At 47.9% G+C, this 23071-nt stretch overlaps 1 protein-coding gene across 3 annotated transcripts in view; it reads left to right on the top strand.

Moving 5' to 3' along the window:
- PNPLA7 (patatin like phospholipase domain containing 7) overlaps positions 1–23071 on the top strand; it is a 117787-nt gene that overhangs the window by 44562 nt on the left and 50154 nt on the right. For all 3 annotated transcript variants that reach the window (XM_048325411.1, XM_048325410.1, XM_048325412.1), the window contains exons 20-22: positions 1018–1131; positions 14128–14188; positions 16704–16853. In XM_048325411.1, coding sequence (XP_048181368.1) covers positions 1018–1131; positions 14128–14188; positions 16704–16853 — 325 coding nt within the window. The remainder of the gene's footprint in view (positions 1–1017; positions 1132–14127; positions 14189–16703; positions 16854–23071) is intronic.

Genomic DNA, 23071 nt, shown 5'->3' with positions numbered 1-23071 from the left:
TCTGGGACTGGTGGTGTTGCAAATCTGGAGATTCGAATGGCTCCTTGGGAAGGAGGTTTGGAAAAGGTCTCCCTGTGCCCTCTGCTCTGTCAAAAAGACAAAGTTACAGTTTGGAGCTAAAAAACCCTCCCCGAGGCTGTGTTTAAAGTTAAAATTTAATTCTCCTTTCTATGAATTTACAAATTTCATCTTTTCTGAAAGGCTCTGGAGCCCCTTGGAGCACAGTTAATTTTATGCACTCATATATCACCGAAATTGTGGAAAAGGATCTCAGACAGTTTGAGTGTTTCTCTTCTTGATACAGATTAAACTCAGTCAGGAGGTGCCTGGCTGAGAGGAAAGGTTTAATTTTAACAGCTGAAACTCTTAACCTGCTTTCAGGAGGAGGAAGGTAAATTGCAGAGCCAAGAACCTGTGATAAAAAGCTGGTAATAGAGGAGAGAGATAAAACAGAACATCTTATACAGCCCTTTGGGGAGCCTTAAGGGGATTTGTTTCTCCATAAATGTATGTACAAAGATGAGGGGGTTTTTTTTTCCCCTTCTATACAATTAGTTTAAAATTTGATGACAGAACAAAACATCCGTGGTACCTGAGCAAAAAACAAAGGATTATAAAATGATGGTGCTTTAAATTTCCCTGTGCAGTTTTCCATGCAGAGCAGTTGGTGCTGGCAAAATTCAAGTTAATATTGGCAAGTGGGTCTCACTTTTCTGGACTAATGGCAAGTTTCTGAGCTCAAGATGTTCTGGCTGGCTGGATTGTCCATTTTGTGCACGTGAAGCCTTCCAGGGAGGGATCTTGGTGGAAGTGGGGTCACTGAGCTGGGTGTTTTGCACAAGACATTGTATTATTATTATAATATCTGGTGCTCATTCAGATGCCCAGATGGGCAGGGCTCTGCTCTGGCTGTGTGGGAGCAGCACCAGTTCTTGGGAACAGTTCAGCCTCTCCATGCTGCTGTTTGATGTTTGTGGCAGGCTGTGGATTGTCGCTGATGGTTTGTCCCTGTTGCAGGTGGAGGCCCTGACCCACCAGCCCAGAGCCACCACAGTGCACGCGGTGCGGGACTCGGAGCTCGCCAAGCTCCCGGAGGGGGCTCTCATCTCCATCAAACGCAAATTCCCCCAGGTAAGGGAATTAAAAGCCTTTTCCTGTCTCTCCCAAAGGATGCCTGAGAGGCTCAGACTCCCCGTTAGCACCAAACCCTCTGGGTTTTCTGTGCTGTCTTGGTTTGAAAGACAGGTGTCTGCTAAGGAAGGCAGGAGCCTCCCTTGGAATGGCAGATGCAACCCCCTTCCCTCCGAGTTATTATAATTTTGACATCAAGGGGGCTTTTAGGCAAAGATATGGGAAATAGGAATAACAGTTCTTTACTATTGTATATCTCTATGTGTATAACCAGTCAAACAAAACAACAACAACTCTGGCAGTAACAGCAATCACAAACCCAGTGCCAGCCTTCTCGGCTGTCGGGCCCTTTCCCCTCGGGTGCAGTTCCGCTCGCAGCCGGCAGGGGCGCTGGCGGCTCCCGGTGAGCAGGGCAGGTGCGATGGTTCCCCCGCGGCTGCAGGGGGCGCTCCGGAGCGAGCTCGGGGAGCACGCGGCACTGGCGGCCTGGGGTCCCGGGAAGGGATGGGACAAAGGCTTCACAAACCCTGGGCAGCCGATCCCGGTGGCCGGCCGGAGCTTCGGGAACAGCAGGCTGGAACGGCAGGGATGAGCACAAATCCCGGGTGGCAGACGAGGTGTATCCAAACGGAGAACCCCCCAGAGGTCTGGGCAGGCAGGGCGAGCACGGCTACAAACACAGCGAAGGCTCGAAGCAATGGCGGGGCAGGGCGGCCACAGCCCAGCTCTGAGCGAGGCAGGGAAGGCGGCCTTGGGATCCCGGGGCTGCTCTAGCAGAAAGGAAAAGCACCCAAAGAAAGCAGCCTCCCTCTCTGTCCAGGGCAGGGGAAGTGGGCTTTGGGATTCCGGAGCTTCTCCAGTAGAAAGGAAAAGCAGCTGAAGAAGCAGAGAAGCAGACTCCCTCTCTGTCCGAACACCAAGACCGACTGCCCACACACCCAGGTGAAACAAAAAGCAGCCAGGTCTTTTGTTTTTCTTAAGTACCTAGCCATTTGTTCCCCTAGCAACATGTATGGGGGGAAAATTCCTTTAATAGGAAAAAAAAAAGCCAAAAAAAACCCCAACAACAGAAAACCAGGAGAGCTCCTAAAACCCCAACATGTTCGAGGGATGCATTCTGAGAAAACATCACCTGCTCCTTGTCCGCCTGAGCGGATCCATCCCAGGCTCCCACCAGCTTTCCTTGCTCTGTCCTCTGATCAATTGTAGCAGGTTTTTATTGCAGGGCTGCTTTGTGTATCTGGGAAGGGTCCTACGTAAATGCAGGATGTTAGCAAAGTGGAACTCACTCAGTGCTACTGATGGGAAATGGGAGTTTGGCTTCTAAAATCACTTTAGAATTGTTCTTCGTTCCTCCTCCTCACTGGGGCTCAGAGTCCGCCCTTGGTTCTCTGTGCCTTTATTCCCAGAGCTTTGATATTTGGGGGTTGGTTTCCCTCTTCCTGCCATTTTAGGTTGTGGATCCTCATTCTGCACCTGCCAGATCTGTGTGTGTCCTGAACACTCTGATTGCTCCCCTTGAATCCATCAGCTCATCCATCTTCTTTAATTCACTTGACATTATATCTCTCTCCTGAAAATTTGGAGACTGACAGACTTGAAATTTAATTCTTTTGTCCCTAAGTGCATCAGGGACATTATACTAAGCACTAAATCATTGCACTGGCCTTAAAGGAAATTCTTTAATGCTGTTACTTCAAATTATTTCTGATTTGTCATTTTACTGTCTTTAAGACCTAGACTTTTTTTTTTTACCAGATTTCTTAAAAAAAAAAAACCTGCAAAAATAATAAACCTGATTTAAATACTTGTATTCTCTCGCTTTCCTAACACCTGTAGCAACTTTTTTTTTAATAGTACCAAAGCTATAGGGTTTTATCTGTATTATTGCCAGGAGAATTTAATTATGGCAATAAGTGTTTGGAAGTTATGTCAGTGAAAAATTATCTTCCTGGTTTCCCTGTAAACATTATTTTTGCTGGAAGTGTTTCTGAACTTCTGTTGGGGATTATTAAGGAACTTCTGGTCCCTGGAGCTCACTTGAACAGACCTGTGAGTTTATTCCTCTCTATTTAATTTGATTCCCTGCCCAGGTTCATGAAATGGGAGCTCAGTACAGAGCTCCCCACAAACTGGGGACATCCCAAACATGTCACATCCACTCTGGAGCTGCTGTCAACCATCACTGTCCTTGTGACTGATCCAGGAGGGAGGAAATGACCCAAGGAGGATTCAAACCCACCTTTCTGCTTGTGTAGTGGATGATTTTAAATGTAACTGCTAAACATACAGACTGTAAATTACCAGTATCCCAGACTGGTTTGAGTTGGAAGGGACCTTAAAATTTATCCTGTTCCACCCCCTGCCATGGGCAGGGAGCCTTCCCCTGACCTGGTTGCTCCAAGCTCATCCAGCCTGGCCTAAACATTGAGCAATGCTTTGAACACTGCTCTGCACTAAGGCTGGGTTCTAATTCTGCCTCTTTATCTGGGGCAGGAATTTATTTCAGTGTCTCTTTTCTCTCTCTTCCCTTTCTGCCAGCTGGCAGAGTTGTTTTCCCCTGAACAGTGATCTCTGTGGAGCTGTGAATCTCTGCTTTGCAGTTAAAATTGAGCTCGAATGTTACATTTATAGCACAATTCAAAACATTTATTTGTAATAGAATTCAATTGTCTTCCCATGTCTGCAGAGTACAGCCCATCAGCCTCAAATTCCTGACCTTTTTCAGTATGGAATTGGTCTTATCTAGACTTGCTATAGTCTAGCTAATTAGTTGCAATGAAACAAAATGCTAACATAGATATTTTAAGGAAATGTGTTGCAACACAGGTTGTTAGAAAGACACATTCGTGCTGCTGTTTGAGGTCTCCAAATTCTAAGTCGATGTAAAAGTGGGATAAAAAATGTGAGAACTTACTTTTTTTTCTATGGGATTATTTTAGAACCCCACTAGAAATAGAAAGAGGAACATTAGATAGACTTTATGTAGGTGATTTATGCAGTTAATGCCTTCAGACTCTCAAGAATTTAAGGTAAAATATTTTAATGATTTCAGAGGCCTTGTGTGTTCTCTTTTTGGCTGCTAGGTCCATCATAGAATGGTTTGGGTTGGAAGGAACCTTCAAAGCCCATCCAGTGCCAGCCCTGCCATGGGCAGGGACACCTCCCACTGTCCCAGGCTGCTCCAAGCCCCAATGTCCAGCCTGGCCTTGGGCACTGCCAGGGATCCAGGGGCAGCCCCAGCTGCTCTGGGCACCCTGTGCCAGGGCCTGCCCACCCTCCCAGGGAACAATTCCTGCCCAATCTCCCATCCAGCCCTGCCCTCTGGCACTGGGAAGCCATTCCCTGTGTCCTGGCACTGCAGACCCTTGGACAGAGTCTTCATCTTTCCTGTACCTTCATGTGCAAGGTCACACTGAGGTCACCCCAAAGCTTCTCCTCTCCAGGCTGAACAATCCCAGCTCTCCCAGCCTTTCCTCCCAGCAGAGCTGCTCCATCCCTCTGATCCCCCTGGAGCCTCCTCTGGCCTCTCTCCAGCAGCTCCAGGTCCTTCCTGTGCTGGGCCCCGGGGCTGGGGCAGCTCTGCAGGTGGGCTCTCACCTGAGCACAGGGGCACAGGGGCACAATCCCCCTCCCCTGCTGCCCACGCTGCTTTGGATGCAGGTGAGAGAGGAAGGACAGAAGTGAGAGAGAATTGAAGTGATGGAGCAAAACTCTAGGGCAGAAAGTTGGGAGACAACTAGAACATCCAAAGTAAACTTAAAAGGATCTTACTGGAGAGAAGAGCTGGAAACTGATAAATGGTGTGCAGAGGACAGGGGCTGGTTCACTTTATTAGAAAAAGAATCCAGGCATTAGAGGATCAAAAGCTGCCCATGCCTGGACAGTGTCATGCAGTTGCAAAAAAGCCCTAAACTATGCTAACAGAATGTTTCTGGACTGAAGAAACCCTGACATTTTCCTTGATGATGGAAAAGCTTCAGCACCAGCCTGTGGCAGCACATCTGAAGGCAGAGGCAGACCAAAGGAAGGGAGTCTGGAGGACAGGGAGGTGGCTGAGTGCTGCTTAGAAATACTGAGCTATAAAGACAAAAAGCCTGTGAAAGGTTAAGGGAAGACATGGTGGCTATTTTCAGATGTATAAAGTTGTCTTGTGCTAGAAAGGACAGAAGCTGCTCACCATACTGGAATAGAGCAACTGGGACTGAACTGAAATGGCAGCAGCTGGGTAGTGAGAAAATGCTCATTCTGCTCCCCAGAAAGACTAAAAGATTGTTACTTGTTTTTATAACCCCTTCCAAAATGATCAGTGGTGTAATGCTTAGTGCTGAGCAGAGGGATGGACCAAATGAATTCTCTCTGTCCGATTTTCTTGGCTGTTAGTCTAGGAGAGTGATTTATACCCAGGGTTTATGATGTTGTTTTCTCCATTCAAGCAGAAGTAATAAAGTAATGAAGGGATAGCAGGTGCAGTAGTTCTGAAATAATTGACTGGGTAGTAAGAGCTGGCTGGTGCTTCAGCAGAGTGGTGTGGAGGATTTTCCCCTGCCAAGCAGAAAAACACAGGACAAAAAGCAACTCTGCCTCTGTCAGCTCCATGCTCCTGCACTGCCTGGTGAGGGTAAGTTGGCATGAGTCTCACTTGGAGAATAATGACCAACAGTGGTGCTGGTGCCCTGAGTCAGGTGAAATCCTCTCTTAGTTCAAGAGAGAACTGGATTTTTTTGGTGTTCCTCTTGGCAACTTCTGTAGAGTCTAAATAGCGTGTGTGTGTGTGTGTGTGTGTGTGTGTGTGTGTTAACAGCCAAAAACTGGGCAGTTCCTGAGCTTGGGTTTCCCTCTCTTTGTTACCCTTGAGCTTTACAGAATCATGGAACCACAGAGCATCCTGAGCTGGAGGCACCCACCAGGACCATCCAGTCCAACCCCTGGCCCTGCACAGACCCCCCAACAGCCCCACCCTGGGCATCCCTGGCAGCGCTGTCCAAACGCTCCTGGAGCTCTGGCAGCCTCGGGGCCGTGCCCATTCCCTGGGGAGCCTGGGCAGTGCCCAGCACCCTCTGGGGGAAGAACCTTTCCCTGCTCTCAGCCTGAGCCTGCCCTGGCCCAGCTCCAGGCATTCCCTCTGCTCCTGTCACTGTCAGAGAGCAGAAATTGGAGCTGCCCCCTCATGAGGAGGCTCCAGACTGTTCCTATGAAGGGTGAAAAACCCTTTCATTTTAGGAGTTAGTGGGAGGACTCCATCCTGCAGACTTTTCCCCAGCCACGCCGTGTTTGTAGGTGATCCAGGAAGGGTTCCAACTCTGGAATGCATTGTAAGAAAACATTACCTGGTGTGTAAAAAAAATTGTAGGACGTGGGTGGTGCTTGCCAGTGAGAACTGTGTGAAATGAGGGAAATTGTGCTCTGTTAGTCCAGGCAGTAATTCCAGTTCCTTGAGCTGCAGTGTACAATCCAGAGAAGTGGAATGGCTGATTCTTGGGGAAGATCTATATGATCTGTTTTGTCTCCTGGACAGCTGCTTTGGTCCTGGGAGAGACAGGAGCTGATCTGCTGGGATCTTCCATGTGCCCAACCGTAGCTCAGGTTATTCTGAGGGCTGAAACAGATGGGTGAGCGTGGGGAGCCTGACCTCAGTTATAAATAACAGCCAAAACTTCTGATTTTGTGCCCAGAAATGACAGATGTTGATTTCTAGATCCTGCTCAGTCTGCAGAAGTCAAGCCTACATTGTCTGGCTTCTCAGGAAAGCACCTCAACCTTGATTCACTCTGGATATGGCATCCTAAACATTCCTGATGGAAAGTGGTCCGTGGTGCCAGACTTTAATGGTTTTGTCCACCCTGATGCCCCCAGCTCTCTAGCACAGCCCTCAGGGCTCTCTGCCAGCCAGAGCATTTGCTCCCTGACAGCCTCTGTGCTCATTTCTGGTGCTGTTCGAAGCTTTCCAGCCTTGCAGGAGTGGAAGGGAATTGATTCTTTCTATTTTCATCCCTGCCTTCAGTTCTGGAAAGTAGGACAGGGAACCAGCTCACGATTCCTGGCACCACAAAGCAGCATCGAGGCAGCAGCGAGAGCACAAAAATCTGTGAGCAGATCACAGAGATGTTCTAACATCGCTGCAGAGCTGGGATCACATTTCCTAGATTAGCTTTGCCTCTTCTGAGCTGAGTTAGTTTTTAGAATTCTAACTTGAAATTTAGACCTGCTGGTTGCTGATGGAAATGCTGCTGAGAAACTGCTTGGGAGCTGTGGGGGCTGAACTGTGAGACAACCTTTGGCGTGCTGGAAACGCGTGCTGAGAAATAGAAAGAGATTTTCTGCATCTTTCTTTTAATTCTCTGAGTCTGCCCTTGGGGTTTAAATATATTCAGAACCTGTCATCCATCTCCAACTGGAGTTGTGCTATCTTTATATGAGTATTTGAACAGGGCCTCTCTGAAGTGGCTGGAGCCTTCCCCAGGGTTATCTGCCTTACAAAGTGAGCTCTGTAATGTGCCCTCTTTCCAAAATGCTGCCCACAGGAACTGGGCAGATTGTGCGTCATGGCTTCAGCTTGATGTGGCACTGGGGAATAGGTCAGGAGAGGCTGTGCTTCTGGATTTTTGTGTCTTTGTTCTCTTGGTCCATTCCAATAAGTGTTCCTCGACTGTAGGAGGAGTGGACATGAATGGAGAGAAGGAATTCAGTGGGAATGCCGTGGTCACTGAGCGAGGCTGGCAGGAGCAGGGGTTTAATCAGCACCGGTGCCAGAATGACATTTTTCTTCAAGACAAGATTGATCCCAAGCGTTAGAAGCTCAAACAGCCCCAGGATAAAGCTTCAGTTCCTCCGTGTGCCTCAGCAGCATTTGAAAAGGTGCCAGGAATTGTTTGAGGGAGCACTGAGGATTTGCTTTGTCACAGCACTGATCAAACGTTGGAAGTTTCAATCGGAGCCCCCTTGCTAAGCTCCCTGATTCCAGGCCAAGCCGGTGCTTATCTGATCCGGGGCTGTGTGAAGCTTCAATAACACCCTGGTTTTATTCAAGCTGAGGATCTAATTTACCTCTCCTCCTCCCTTGTCCCTTAGAAGAAGCCCTTAAGAAAGCTGGTAGAGGATAATCTCAGCTCCTGGAAAGAGCTCCCAGAAGCTGTTCTGTGGATTTGTGTGGCTGTTTGCTCTATTTTACTCCAGTTGTTTTTGTTTCGTAGAACAGAAAACCCTTGGCAGGCCTGTTTTTCATGGCAGCTCATTCACAAAGTCTCTGTGTGGCACAGAACCCTTTTACAGGTCCTTTAACTAAATCACATCTGGATGTGAAGCTCTGCAATTCCCTGCTGTGGAGGCGCCGGTAGATTGTTATCGAACATATTTAATGTCTCTCTGGTGACCAGTGACCTGTGTCAGGGGAGGTTTAGGTTGGCATCAGGGAAAGGCTCTTTCCCCAGAGGGAGCTGGGGCACTGCCCAGGCTCCCCAGGGAATGGGCATGGCCCATCCAACCTGGCCTTGGGCACTGCCAGGGATGCAGGGGTAGCACAGCTTCTCTGTGCCAGGGCCTGCCCACCCTCCCAGGGAGCAATTCCTTCCCAGTATCGCATCCATCCCTGCCCTCTGGCAGTGGGAAGCCATTCCCTGTGTCCTGTCCCTCCAGGCCCTGTCTCCAGGTTTCTTGTAGGCTCCCTTCAGGTATAATTTTCTCTAAATCAAAAGTTACCTAAAATGGAGCAAGCTTTGTTTGGATTAGTTGTTGTCTATCAGATAATTCAATTTGCAAGGCAATCCAAAGCATTCACAGAATGAAATAAATGTCCACAGGAAAATATTTTCCAACTGAATTCTCATGAAAATCACTTCCAAAAGAGCTTTTTGTAAATCAGCTCTTGAGTTTCACAGTTGAATAGGAACAAAAGCTTTAACCAGAAGCCAGCCTTGGAAGATTAGCAGGGGTAGGTAATAGTTTGAAATATTTAAAGGGATTATAGGAAACACAGCACTGCAGAGTGACTGTAACCTCTTAGTGTGGGAATTACAGTAGCTATGGAGCAAGTGGTGCTCTGATAACGCCTCAGCCCCAGGATGGATGGAGCACTCAGCCCTGTGCTGGCACCATCAACAGCAGAGCTGAAATCCTGCCTGGCCACATCCTGCTTTTGAAACAGGAATTAATCATCCTAAAGTAAGGAAATACAGTCCCTTGGGATGTGGTGTTCAGGCCTTGCCCTGCCACGATTGCAGAGGCTGCAGGTCTGTGGACTAATTGAACATTAGTTAAGCAGAGGGAAAATTAATGGTTTCCCAGAATCTTCTCTGCAGCCGATGCAGAAACAGACTGTCCCATTAGACAGGAGAGATCTGGGGGTCTGGGGTGCTGAGGGAGCCTCAGCAGGTCTCACTGGGATGGAGTTTTATCCTGAAACAACCATGAAGACGAGATGTTTGCAGGTAGAGGAGGTGGTGAGTGGTGAGCTGGGTCAGAGAGGTGGAACTGTGCTGAGGGAAGTGCTCTCCAACACCATGTGAGAAACAGAAATTCTTTGTCCTGTTTTACGCTGCACAAAAGTGTTCTGGAGAGTTCATCTGAAAAGGGGGGTGGATGGCAGGAGGAGGAGGAATAATGGTTATTTCCCTTGTAAAATGTCTCACCTGAACATCCTGCCCTGGGCCAGGGCTATGAGCTGACATTTGCAGTGGTGTCTGTGGGAGCTGGAGGGCTTTGGGGCTCTTGGAGAACAGCACTGATGCACCTGGAGCCCCAAGTAGCTTTTGAAATGGAGATTTACTCCATTTTTTAGACCTGCTAGGTCAGATTTCATCCTTGTGGCCTGAAAACTCTTGCTTAAGCTCAGGAGAGTGGGGTTTTGTGTGCTTTGGGGATATTTTCGATGGTGAACTCGGTCACCTCCCCAGCCCAGGCAGACCCCATGGCTCCAGGCTCGCTCCATGAGCCCCTGTAGTGCCTCTTTGGGTGTTCTGTGACCTTCCTGAGTCACCTCCCAGCCTGGGCAGGCAGCAGTGGGTGGGAAGCTGTGTTCCCTGGCACAGTTTGGGGAGCTCTGAGCAGGCCTGTCCTGACAGCCAAGTGTCCAATCCACGGCTCTGCTGCTCGTTACTGTGATTAACTGTGATTAATTGAGCTGGGTGCACTCACTGCCACTGCTGTTCCTAACCATAAGGAAGGATTAATTCAACTGCCTCACCAACCAAAGCAAGCTCAGCTGCATCCCCAGCACGAGGGGTCCCAAAGTTGCGTTTGCTTTACAGGCAATTAACGATCCTCACCTAAATTAGGAACCTCCTGGTGTTGTTTGATCTGTCTGGGCTCTGACTCGCTGCCTTCTTGTAGATTTTTCTTCAAGCCTTAAATTGAAACTGCCTGATCCTGTGCCAGCAGGAGGGGTGTTTGCAGGGCTGGGTGCTAGAAGAGACTGTAAAATCCAGGATGTGCCGTAGGGATGAGCACAGCAGACACTTCCGACTGGGAGGGCTGTCTAGCCCTGGGTGACGGTGACACCCTGGGAATGAGAGAATTTTGCTTGTGCAGATGTCTGGGAAGTGTTCTGGGCTATTCTGGCGCTGTGATTGGGAAAGACTGGTGTTCCCTTGGGAAGAGGTGCAGAAGGCTCTGGGAAAAGCAGTGCCCAGGCTGTGCCTGGCGCAGGAGTGCGGGGCAGTGCTGGGGGCTGCACCCCCAGAGGATGGACACTCGCTGTGTTGTCCAGGTCCTGCCCTACCCCTCTGCCTAAACCCTCACTGCCAATTCCCAGAGCTTTCTGTGAATTGTTAAGGTTGGAAAAGTCCCCCAAGATCGTAAAGTCCAACCATTCCCCCAGTACCACCATGATCACCACTAACCCATGTCCCCAAGTGCCACATCCACACATTTTGTGAACACTTCCAGGGATGGTGACTCCACCGCTGCCCTGGGCGACCTGTGCCAGTGCTTGACCTCCCTTTCAGTGAAGAAGGTTTTCCTAATATCCAGCTGAACTTCCCCTGGCACAGCTCAAGTCTGTTTCCTCATGTCCTGTCACTTCTCACCTGGGAGAAGAGACTGAGCCCCACCTTAAATTTCTTAAAAAATGAGCAGGAGGGTTAAGGGACTGCTGAGTCACAGGCCAGAGTCTGCACCGAGGTACCCACCCTATACCTGCCCTTCTGCCTCCATCTCCTCCAGACACACTTGGGATAACTGTTTCCCTTCAATCTCTGTCATTTTGCTCCTAGCCCAAGGGCTTATTCCTGCTTGTTCCTCCTCCTCCTCCCTGTCCAAGCCATCCCTGTCTTCTCCCAGATCCCTTGGCTTCCTTGTTGTCTCTTGGGCTGCCCTGAGCTGTACTGCTCCTTCCTGTGCCCTCCTGCTGTGTGGGAGTGAGAATAAAGGGGCTTGGAAAGCTGAAGGATGAATTTTTCCTCTCGTTTTTCAGTTCTCCCCAGCTGCCCTGACTTTGGGGAGAGCTGCTCCCGCTGTCCTGCACAGCGAGGGCTGTGGGTCGATCAGGTCGGGTCTGTTCTCGATGGAGAGATGGGATTTGTATTGATTTCTCCCTCAAAAGGATGGACAAGTCCCTTTTAAAGGAAAACATTGCCTTTTTGTGGAAGGATATCTAGCGTATGTAATATAAAACTGGAAATTTCAGTTCTGAGCTCGGATCTCAAATTGATGTTCCTTGGACGTTGCCATGACTGCGACAGAGTGACTCATCCCGTTCTGGGGAGCAGCTTTGCTTGTTGTACAAAGTCACCAGGGAAATAATTTTCCCTATCTATACATACCAAGGCTGTAAGGTTTGCTCCAGCAAACAGGACAAATAATATTTCCTGGTAATAGGAGCAGCCAACTGGAAAATGAGACCAATAGGTTCTATTCTTAGTTCCATCATTAACCTTGGACATATTTTGTAACTTAGCTGGAGCTCTCCTTAGCTGCCTGTAAAGCAGAAAAAGTTATAAATACAGGAGATGGTTTTAGTAAGTAATTAAAATTCTGATGCTTAAGTGCTTTAGAAGTGTAAAATGTTCACAGCCCCTCCCGAAACTGCTGAAGGAAAGTCCTGCTCTGCTGCTGCGGGTTTAGGTGAAGCCTGTGAGCTGGGTATTGAGCAAATATGCTCTGGGGGCAGATTAGCTCCTTTAGCAAGGGCAGTCAGGTTCTATTTTTGTTAAGAATTCCCTGTTCCCCTGAATTCTCCCCGTAGTTGGGGCAGTTTTCCGTAGCTGCACGCAGTGCCTGTGGGGAAGCCCAGAGCCACAGAGCCTGGTGGTGTTGAAGTGGCAACAAGTTGTGTGGTTGGGTGATGGTCAGATTCTGGTGTATTTTGGACAAAGGGAAGCATTTTAGATCCTGTCTGAGATTCCAGGATAAGGCTGGGAGCTTTCCTGCTGTCATTCCCACATCGGTGGCAGCAGGCATGGATGCTGTGTGCCTGCTCTTGGGGCAAGTAAGAGGCACTTCCAAGGGATTTATCGTGGTCACTGAGGAGATGTTGATGTGACATCTTCAGGATCTTGCAGTCATGGCTATGGGGCAGAACTGGCCCAGGCTCAGAGAGGTGGGGGATGCCTCTGGATGCCTGGAAGTGTCCCAGGCCAGGTTGGACAGGGCTCTGAGCAACCTGGGCTAGTGGAAGGTGTCCCTACTCACTGCAGGGGTTGGACTGGATAGGCTTTAAAGGTCTCTTCCACTCCACACCATGCTATGAAATCCCTGAAATAACCTTGGTTAGCTTTTATCTGTGCTCCACTACAAGTCACCATGTGCTGGAAGCCTCCTGTTTGCTCTTCCCCCTTTTTCCCTAGAGAACTTAAAATATTTTAGTGCTTCATACACAGCATTCCATAGTGCAGGGCAATCTGCTGCATCAGATTTCGTTGTTAAAGCAAGATGTATAAATGATTCAGGTGGGCATCCTGACCTGTCTTGGTGCCCACATGGCCCTTTATTTGGAAGATGCATCCTGAAGTGCCTGTTCCTGTAGGAGCAGTGTTTGTCCAGGTAACCTGGCTGCTGCTTGTTTTGTCTGTTAACTTTGGAGAACTTTGGTTGGTTTTGGTTGTTTTGGGGGTTTTTTAATGTCCTATTTTGATCTTGAATTATTTGTCTGGGGGAGAATATTTAATGATTGCTCTGTTAATCCTTAAGGCATTTAAATGACTCTTCTTATTTGGTAAAACATCTGTGTAGAGCTTTCTGAATAAATGCTGCGTTTTCCAATTCTGTCGCTTTTTGATATTGCAATGATTTGTCTTCTGCTGCCCCACTTGTCAGGAGTTATTGATGGTTCATGATGGAGAGAGGCTTGTCAGTTTGGAGATACGTTTGGCTATTGGAATATTAGTTTATATTGACGTGAGTCCTGCTGGAAAAAAAACTGGGAGAACATCTGTGCCTTCAAACATGAATTACCAGGCAAACATGATTGGAGGGGGACAGCAATTTCTTAGGTAGTTTGCTGTGATTCTGCAGGTGTTGAGGGGGTGTATTTATCCCTTTTTTTCTTTTTTCCCCAAGTGTTTTAAATTGCCTACTGTAAACCATTCACCAGGACTGGGGAAGGGTCTGTTTGAACACAGACTTGAACCTTTTTGAGCCTTTAGCACCTACAAAAGGTGTAACTGTGCAGCACCCACTGAGCAGTGAGAGTGACTTAGAGGTGCAGGTGCACTGCAGAGAGAAATGAGGAGAGCTGAGAATGCAGTTTGACATATTTCCCCAAATAATCAGGTTTTTTTCTTTTTTGTATTTTTCTTTCCCCAAAGCAAGTTAAATCCTGCTTGTTCTGGGGTTGTTTTGTTTTCTTGTTTTTCCAAATTAAAGTAAAACAAGGTAGGAGAAATCAAGACAAATGATCAGTCACTGTATATTACAGCCAGCAAAGAAGCTACATCTGCAAACCCTTGACTCTGTGTGGCTCAGCTTGAGGGAACATCTTTAAAAAGTTGGGAAGCCTCCATGTGGATGCTCTCCTTCTAGTACATTCTGCCTGAACGTTTCTTTTTTTTCTTTCTCTCCCAGGTTGTGACCAGACTTATTCACTTGCTGGGCGAGAAGATTCTTGGCAGTCTGCAGCAGGGAGGTAAGACTCATTCCTGGACTATTCCCATTGATGCTGGGGCTTCCTTGGAGCCAGACTTGCATCCTTAAATTTGGAAGTAGGCAGTGCATACTTGGAAAGGAAATTCATTGCTAAATTTCGGTCTAGAGAGGAGAAGGCTCCAGGGAGAGCTCAGAGCCCCTTGCAGGGCCTAAAGGGGCTCTAGGAGAGCTGGAGAGGGACTGGGGACAAGGCATGGAGGGACAGGACACAGGGAATGGCTTCCCAGTGCCAGAGGGCAGGGCTGGATGGGAGATTGGGAAGGAATTGTTCCCTGGGAGGGTGGGCAGGCCCTGGCACAGGGTGCCCAGAGCAGCTGGGGCTGCCCCTGGATCCCTGGCAGTGCCCAAGGCCAGGCTGGACATTGGGGCTTGGAGCAGCCTGGGACAGTAGGAGGTGGCCCTGCCCATGGCAGGGGTGGAACTGGATGAGCTTTGAGGTCTCTACCCCTCCCAGACCAGAGAGTCTGTGGCCTGTAACAGCTGTAGGTACACGTGGATGGTGGTTTTTATTCTGTGTACACATGTTGTTTTTGGCAGAGCATGGTTAACGGGGTGGGGGGATAGAGTGATTTGCAATTGAGATAGAGAAGTGTTGCTGCCTGTGTGCAGTGAAATTTCCCTGGAATTTCTTGCAAGAGCAAAGTAAAGGGAGCATTGGAAACAGCAGCTGTAATGGGCTGGGGTCAGAGCACTGTGCTGAGCAGCAGCATAAAGACTGACTTAAAATGCCTGTATTTGCAGTATTTTAATGGATTGTCTGGGAGGAAAAGGCCTGCCATGGGTTGGTTCTGAAGCTTTGTGTTTGTGGCAGTACCAACACAAAGTCTCTTTGCAGACTGAAGGGAGTAGGAGGGAATTATCCCAATTTTCTTGAGCAGCATTTAAAAGCAAGCAGATGCCTGTTAACTGCTGAAGATGTTGTGGGGCTCTTTGGTGCTGAGGAATGTTTGGATTTGGGTTGGTTGAGGGGTTTTAATTATTTCAGTTGCTGGTTTTGCCAAATTCCAAGGAGACTGAAAATGAAGGTCACCAATTTTCCCATTTGAGAGCAGTCTGGGGAAGGGAACCTGCTGTTTCTTCACCTGCTCAGCTTTCTGGGTGCAATCACTTGAGCACAAATACCTGGTGATAATTGTACTTTAACTTCTGTGCCTGCTGAAGTGCCTCTGTGGCTCAGGGCAGAGTCTGGGAAACAGGGCAAAATGGAGGAAACAGAGAAGGTGGGAGGAAAATTAGTGAGAGTAACAGGAGTTCCATGAGAGAATCACCACTGAAGTTCTGAGGAGGGAAGGGCCTGTGGAGATGAAGGGGTTGAGCTCTGATGTGTAACCTGTTTGAACCTACAGATATCTTGTTGAAGATCACCAAAAGGAGGGGGAAAACTATTTAATGTTCTGTGCAGAGCTGTTTTAGAAGATTTGAAATGAATAACTCAATTGCTGAATATATTTTTAAAAAGAAGTTTATCTGATATTTCTTTGTGTCCTCCAGTGGTCTGTCACTCTGGCACTGAGCCTTTGAATGAGTTTGCACAGGGGGTATCAAATATTTCCATATGCCCAGCTCAAGAATTCATCTTGATGGTACATCTTAGGCCTTTGCTGGGTGAAATGAGATAAGCAGGATGTGAAATCCTGACTTAAATCCAAAATTTTTTGTGTACTTGGAGCTGAGTCGACAGGCATTAGCAGCAGAGTGAGATTTTCTGAGAAGGCTCAGCGAAAGAGAAAAAAGAATAAGAACAGTTTGTAGAACATTGGCTTTTACCTGCTCTCAGCTGTCTGGGAAGATCTTGAACTTCCTCACATGCATTGCAGATTTCTCTCAAAACTGCTTTTCCTCTGCCCGGACTCTCTGTCCTTACTCACCAAATTATATAAGAGATAGTTCCCTGGTACTTTGCTGCTACTTCAGAGGTTCTGTATTTTATTTTAATACTCCTAAGTCCATATCTGTAAAGCTCTGCATCTTGGAGAGAAGGGCAAACAGGTGGAGATGCACATTTTCTGTAGGAGCTTTGCTGAAAACAGGTATTTCCTTCCTTGCTTAGGAACACCGAAAGGAAAGGATTGATAATTTTTGGAATATTTTAATACTGACAACAGGTTTGGGGGTTTTGTTAGTTAAGCTAATTCCTCTTGTGGGCTAAATCAGTTCCAAAGTTGTGGTAAAGGGATTTTAAGTGCCTTTTAACTTTGTCTTCCACAGTCAGGTAAATCCACGTTTCATTGAACATATTCCTGGCATGTTTTTAACATTGCCTGACTTCAACCCACATATGCTGTACCAGCAACCAAAAATGATGGAAACTGATCTTTATCCTGTTAAAATGAAATATGTGGGGACTCTGCTCTCCCGTGCTGTGCAGGTCTGTGTTACATTTCTCCGACATGGAGCAGTTCGGTGACACAGTGACACTTTCCCTCCTGCCTGAAGGTGACAATCCACTGTTTGCAGCCTGGCTGACTGATGGCAGGTGTTTTCTCTGTGGGCAGGTCATCCTCTTGGACTGCACAGCTCCAGCAGCAAGTGGGATGCAGGGAATCCTGCCAGCAACCTGTCCACGGTGGCGATCATGCCGGTGTCTGAGGAGGTGCCGCTGACAGCCTTCACCCTGGAGCTCAAGCACGCCCTCAGTGCTGTGGGTGAGTGTTCCCATGTTGGCATCACAGCAAACAAACTCTGCTCGTCATTTTAGAGTGTCATGGCCGGGTACTGTCGCCTGTCAGAGGGGGGTTCACGCTGTGTTAGGGGGTAGCAATACCTGGGGGTGGTTGCAGGGCTGGGGAGGAGGTTTGGGAGAGAATCCTGTGGCCTTCCAGTGCCTTATAAGAAAAGGAGGGGGAGGGACTCTTTATATGGCCAGGTCCCCACAAGACAGTTGGGGAATGGTTTTAAACTGGGGGCAGGATTAGATCAGAGATTAGGGAGAAATTCTTGTGAGGGTGGGGAGCCCCTGGCACAGGGTGCCCAGAGCAGCTGTGGTTGCCCCTGGATCCCTGGCAGTGTCCAAGGCCAGGTTGGAACTACCTGGGATAGTGGAAGGTGTCCCTGCCCATGGACAGATAATCTTTAAAGTAATTTCCAGCCCAAACCATTCTGTGATTCTACAGCAGTAGTCAGGATGAGCATTTTTCATTCTTCCTGCTTCTCTATTCCCATCCTTAATGTGCATTTCATTATAGTTGAAAACTTTGTTGTCTTAGTGACCTGGAAATACTCACCAGCCTCCTCTCTGGCCCTTGTTTTGCTGCTCTCAGTTCCCCTAAGTCACTCCAGGAGACACATCCCATACCAGGGCACTGTTCCCACGGCACCTGAGAGTCTGATTCTCTCCAGCTCATGGGTGAGAGTCTTTCAGACCTCCTCAGCTGAAAAGCTTCATCCAGCAAAGGGTTTCTTAGGCAGTTTTCTTGTGTTGTGGTTGCACATGAGTGGTAAGCGTAAGACTCGGTGGAAGATGCTTGTGGAGGGGATCCAGATTGGCACTGGAAATCCAAAGTTTAGTCTGAAATCATTGTCCCATTTGTTGCCAGCTTGTTTGTCTGTCTCATGCCCACAAAACCATGTGTTCAGCTCACAACTGAGTCATTAATTGCTTTATCCATGGGTGAAGTTGCTTGTGCAAGTTCCAGTTCCTCACAAACTCATGTATTTAATTCAGAATTCATTTTTTGTTCATTACTGGTGTTTGACATTTCCTGAACATCCTCTTCTCATCCTCAAATGCTGTTACAGATCTCTTGAGTGAATCTCCTTTGAGGAATTATTAGTCTGCTCTCTTATGGCTTATAATTTTTTTAAGTACAGGTTACCTGCTGCTTGAGGTGTAGCCACTTACATTTCTTTGTAATTTACTTTTTGACTTTCAGTGTCTGGAGCTGATGCTCCTGTTTGTGCTTAAAAATCTTCTGGGTGAACAGGCACAGGAAAAAGCTGATGGTGCTTGAGCTCTTGAACCTTCTGAAGCCTGAATTTCTGTGCAACTTATGGTGGAAACTCGTTGCAGTGAGAACTAATTTGTGGGTGTTTGAAGATTCCTCTTATTTTGGAGATGGCAGAGAAATGTTACATCCATAATGGAGCTGTGTTGCTAATGGGGACTCCTTAGGGATCACTGCCAGCTTGTTTTGATGTGTGACAACACTAAGAGCCTGTAAATAAAACAAACAGAAACTTAAGTAGGTAGATGGACTGTTCAGGATAAAAATACCCATTTGGGCTGAAAGCAGCAGGCACGTGCCAAGGGGGGAGTTTGGTGGGGTCACTCGGCCTTTCCTCCTTCACCCTTCTCCTTTTCTTTCCCTGGGCTGACGCCTGTGCAGTGCTTGGCAGCTTGAGATGGTTCTGTACACCCTTGGCACCTGAAGTTGTTGCCAAAAGGGAGCAGACGGCTGCAGTGGGAAGAGGAAAGTGTTGTGGGAAAACACAGGGAGCCATCTGGTCCCAACCACCGCTGGCACAGGAGCTCTCTGGCCCTGCAGCCGCTGCTCCACGCCCAGCCCGAGCTCCCTCAGCCCCCCAGAGCTCCCAGGCAGTGCAAAACCTCTGCAGAGCTGTGCTGGGGGTGTTGGCAGCCTGCAATTCTTCTTTATTTAGCAGAAGCAGCATTCTCTTTTTTCCTCCTTTTTATTTTTTTTAACTTGTAGCTTTTGTATTTTCTCCTTCACCCTCTCCCTGAGGGTCGTTTGTTTGGGTGTTCCCTCTCAGTGCCTCACAAAGTGCTGGGAGCCACGTGCAGGTGGTGCTTTGCTTTCAGGGAAGGGGCTGAGGTTTTGGAATGATTTTTTTTCTTCTGACTTCCTGCAACAAAAAAATGAACTGAGCAGTGGAGTGAAATTTTGATTTGTTTTCAGGTGGTTTTGCTATTCACCTGCACATTTGACATGAGGGGAGCTGTTGCCCAAAGAAGCTGCCCCATCCCTGGCAGTGCCCAAGGCCAGGCTGGACATTGGGGCTTGGAGCAGCCTGGGATAGTGGGAGGTGTCCCTGCCTGTGGCAAGGAGTGGAATGAGATGAGCTTTAAGGTCCTTTCCAGACCAAACCATTCCATGATTCCACGTGGAAAGGTTTGCACTGGGGCCTTGCTGCCACCTGAGCCCTTCCCTGAGCTCCCAGCTCTCAGATGGCTCATCAGCACTTGGGGCTTGGGGGTGAACTGGGGTCAGACCTGCCCCGGCTTTGTGGGAATGAGAGCTGTTAACGTGCTTGAGAAGGCTTAATTGAAAACATTCTCTGAAAGGAACTCTCCCTTTGGAAAATAAGGGGTTTGGCTGTGTAGATTTGCTGCACTTCACATTTTTTTGGTGTTTGTTTTTTGGTTTTTTTTTTCCTTGAGCCAGCCTTTTTTCTAGTTGTCAGTTAAATGGCAGCATCTGATTACAGTACTTGACTTAACATTTAATCCATATTTAACATTTCATCCGTATAATTTCATCGCTCTGAGCTTCAGATATGTTCCAGAGCAGTGGAGAGCAGCCTTGATATATGGGGAGGTAAAAGCAGCTGGTTTTAGCTTTCTTTTGCAACTTAATATATTTATTATAGAAAATTCCTTCCCCTTCCTGTTAACATGAACTTAGCTGGATATTGCAGTGATGCCTTGAATTTCCCTGCTGCAGGTTGGAGATGAGGATAGAAGGAATTAGGAGGATGCAGACAGGAACACTGAGACCATTGCAGGAATCACCAGCTGCTGCTGCTCTGGGAAAGGAGCCTGGCCTCAGGATGCAGGCTGACCCCAATCCTGGTGGGAATTCAGGCTGGGTTGTAACACAATGTAACACTTAAAAGGTGGTTTTCCTTTTCCATGAGAAGGCTGTGGGCAGTGCTTGGAGTTGGAGCTGGTTGCAGGTGAATCTATTTAACAAGATTTTGGGGCTGGTTTTGGTAATTCTTAGCTAATTCTGTATTATTAAAGGGATATAAAAATAATGGCAACTAGAAAATCTCAGTCTGAGAGTGAGTATGTAGTCTCCACAAAAACTGGATAAGTATTCAGAATCTTCCTTTCCCCAGGAAAAAAAAACCAAAACACTTTTGCCTGTAATGAGACAGGACTTCATGCTTTCATTGCTTGATTCCTTTTAGTGGTTGAATTAATTTTTTTTCCAAATTTCTTTTTTTTTTAATGTTCTGATTTGTAATGGGAACAGCTCAGGTGAGCAGCCTGCTCTCCATCAGGGATGCATTCTGCACACAGGGAGCACCAACGTGTGGGACCACCCACAGCTTTCCCCAACCCATTCGTGCCGGTTTCTTTGACATTTGGTGTTTCTGTGGTTTATGATAATTCACATATTGTTTCCAGACAGTGGGATTGTGTCCCAATTAAATGCTAAGGGATGCTTTTGCTTCCACAGAGCTTCCAATCACAGAATGGCCTGGGTTAGAAGGGATCCTAAAGATCACCCAGTGCCACCCCTGCCATGGGCAGGGACACCTCCCACTGTCCCAGGCTGCTCCAAGCCCCAATGTCCAGCCTGGCCTTGGACACTGCCAGGGATCCAGGGGCAGCCCCAGCTGCTCTGGGCACCCTGTGCCAGGGCCTGCCCACCCTCACAGGGAGGGATTTCTTTCTAAATTAAACCTCCTCTCTTTGAGTTTGAAGCCGTTCCCTGTGTCCTGGCACTCCAAACTTGTAACCAGTCTCGCTCCATCTTTCCTGTACCTTCAGGTCCTGCAAGGTCACAGTGAGGTCACCCCAAAGCTTCTCCTCTCCAGGCTGAACAATCCCAGCTCTCCCAGCAGAGCTGCTCCATCCCTCTGATCCCCCTGGAGCCTCCTCTGGCCTCTCTCCAGCAGCTCCAGGTCCTTCCTGTGCTGGGCCCCGGGGCTGGGGCAGCTCTGCTGCTGTCACAAGCTGTGTGATGAAGGATTTATTTGGGACCTGGCAGCAGCAGCTTTCCATGGACCTGCCCTCACCTTGAGGCAGATACAGAATGAAAAATGCCCTGAGCCCTGTGGGCAGAGCAGGAAGGGCCTGCAGGGCGCAGTGACCCAGAGGCTGCAGCCCTGCTGTCCCCTGGCTGTGCTGCAGGCTCCAGTGGGACAGCCCTACCTCTGAGTCTGGGGCTTTGGCTCTCTGAGGAAGGATTCTGTGGAATATCCAACTTCAGAAAGCAGGAACAGAAATTTCCAGCTCCAAACTGGAGTGCCAGGAAGGGGGACAGGTTTTTCTGCCATGCAATTCATCATGCTGATGAATTCTGGTCAGTGCTCATGATGTCTATTTTTATTATTAATTCTTTTCCTCTTAATCCTGGTAGAGCTGAGAGCATCTTTTGATAAGAAGTTCTTCTGCAGTATTCAGATTTTTCAAAAGTATTTGCCTGACTATTTTTTTGTTCCTTTACTGAGACCAGCTAAAAGACACCACATGGCTCTGCAAATTCTGGTTCTATGTGGGAGCCCTCTGATCTCATAGAATTTCAAACTGAAGTAGAGAGGGATTCAGATCCAACATATGTGTCTCTCTCATTCCTTTCTGCCCTTTAAATTTTCCTTCTTTTCAGTTCTAAAAATGTATAATGCAGAGAGCTCGCTGAAAAATCTTTGCTAATAATTTATTGGGGTTTTTAATTACAGTTCTGCCTGTCTTTACACACAAATTAGATTTAAATGTGAAATGTTCACTGTGGTGCCTGAACCCTGGCACAGTTTGGTATCTTTTTGCTGGGCAAGATCTTCTGACTTGCAAACGCATTTATCAGTTACGTGACTTTGCCACATAATTTTGTAGATTTTTATTAGGCCAAAAGTAAAATTTCTTTTGATGGGGTCCAAGCAAGTACATTTGCTCTGCTAAAATTTTTCTGTGGTGCGTTTTGTACTGGCCTTGTCTTTTGATGTGGGTGTGTTTTTCAGGTGAGGTGGATTTGAAACCATTTCTGAGCCTCAGAAATTACTCTCTGCCCTCTGGGCTGCTCATTTCTCCAGGCAGCTTTTGGACCGTGTTTTATTAGACTTAGAACTAGGACACCTGTACTCCTGCCCCTGCATATCTTAGAAAGTGATGTTTTGTTAGGAAACAAATGACCTAAGTGAGTACCTTGCTCATCCCTGGAAAGAAAGGGAGGGTTTTTGTCTCGTGTGATGCTTTTTCCCCTCACTGAGGCAGGAGGTTGGAAGCTTTGCTGCAGCCCTTCTCTTCAGTGCCCTTGTTTGTTAGCAGAGAAAATGAAGCAGATCTCTGGTATTTGCCAGTTTTTCCTTCCCTTCTCTTCTTTTTCATGGATTCTTAGTTCTGTACTGAAAAACAGATGGCTCTGGAATACAGCTTTAGATGCTCTGTGAGGTTTTCCCAGAAACCACGATCCCTGTGCCTGAGGTGATGCCACTGCCTGCAGTTCTCTCACCTGAAGCACAGAAAACCTGGGATTCAGGATCCCTGGTCGTTCTTGGCTGACAGAAAAATCCCCAGGCTATTGAAAGTCACCACCTCAGGCTTGAGAAATCCAAAAGGTTGTGAAAGCTGCGGATTGCTGGAAGCTCAGGGAATGGCTCTCAGTTTTCCTTGCTCTGATACTCCTCCCCAGCAATCTGCTGCTGGCTGCTGCCAGAGACACCACAGGGCTTGGAGAAATATTCCACGTTACCTCACATCACCTCTCCTCTGCTCTTCACTTTGAGCTGTTCACCCCGTGTCTGATCCTGCTGCCAGAGCACCCAGGGGTGCAGGGATGTGTCCCTGATGCCAACTCCAGCTGGAACTGCCCATGAGGCTGATGCCAGGTGTGGAGAGAGGCTGGTTGGAGGTGTGCGACTGTGATAATGCACTCGAAGGACGCACTGACACATTGACCTCGTCACTCCTGCCTGCAGGTGTGGCTGTTTGAGGGCTGTGGAGTTGAATCATCACAGA

The sequence above is a fragment of the Corvus hawaiiensis genome, chromosome 21 (assembly GCF_020740725.1).
Source record: "Corvus hawaiiensis isolate bCorHaw1 chromosome 21, bCorHaw1.pri.cur, whole genome shotgun sequence".
NCBI classification, from domain to species: domain Eukaryota; kingdom Metazoa; phylum Chordata; class Aves; order Passeriformes; family Corvidae; genus Corvus; species Corvus hawaiiensis.
This window is presented reverse-complemented; position numbering and strand designations above follow the sequence as displayed.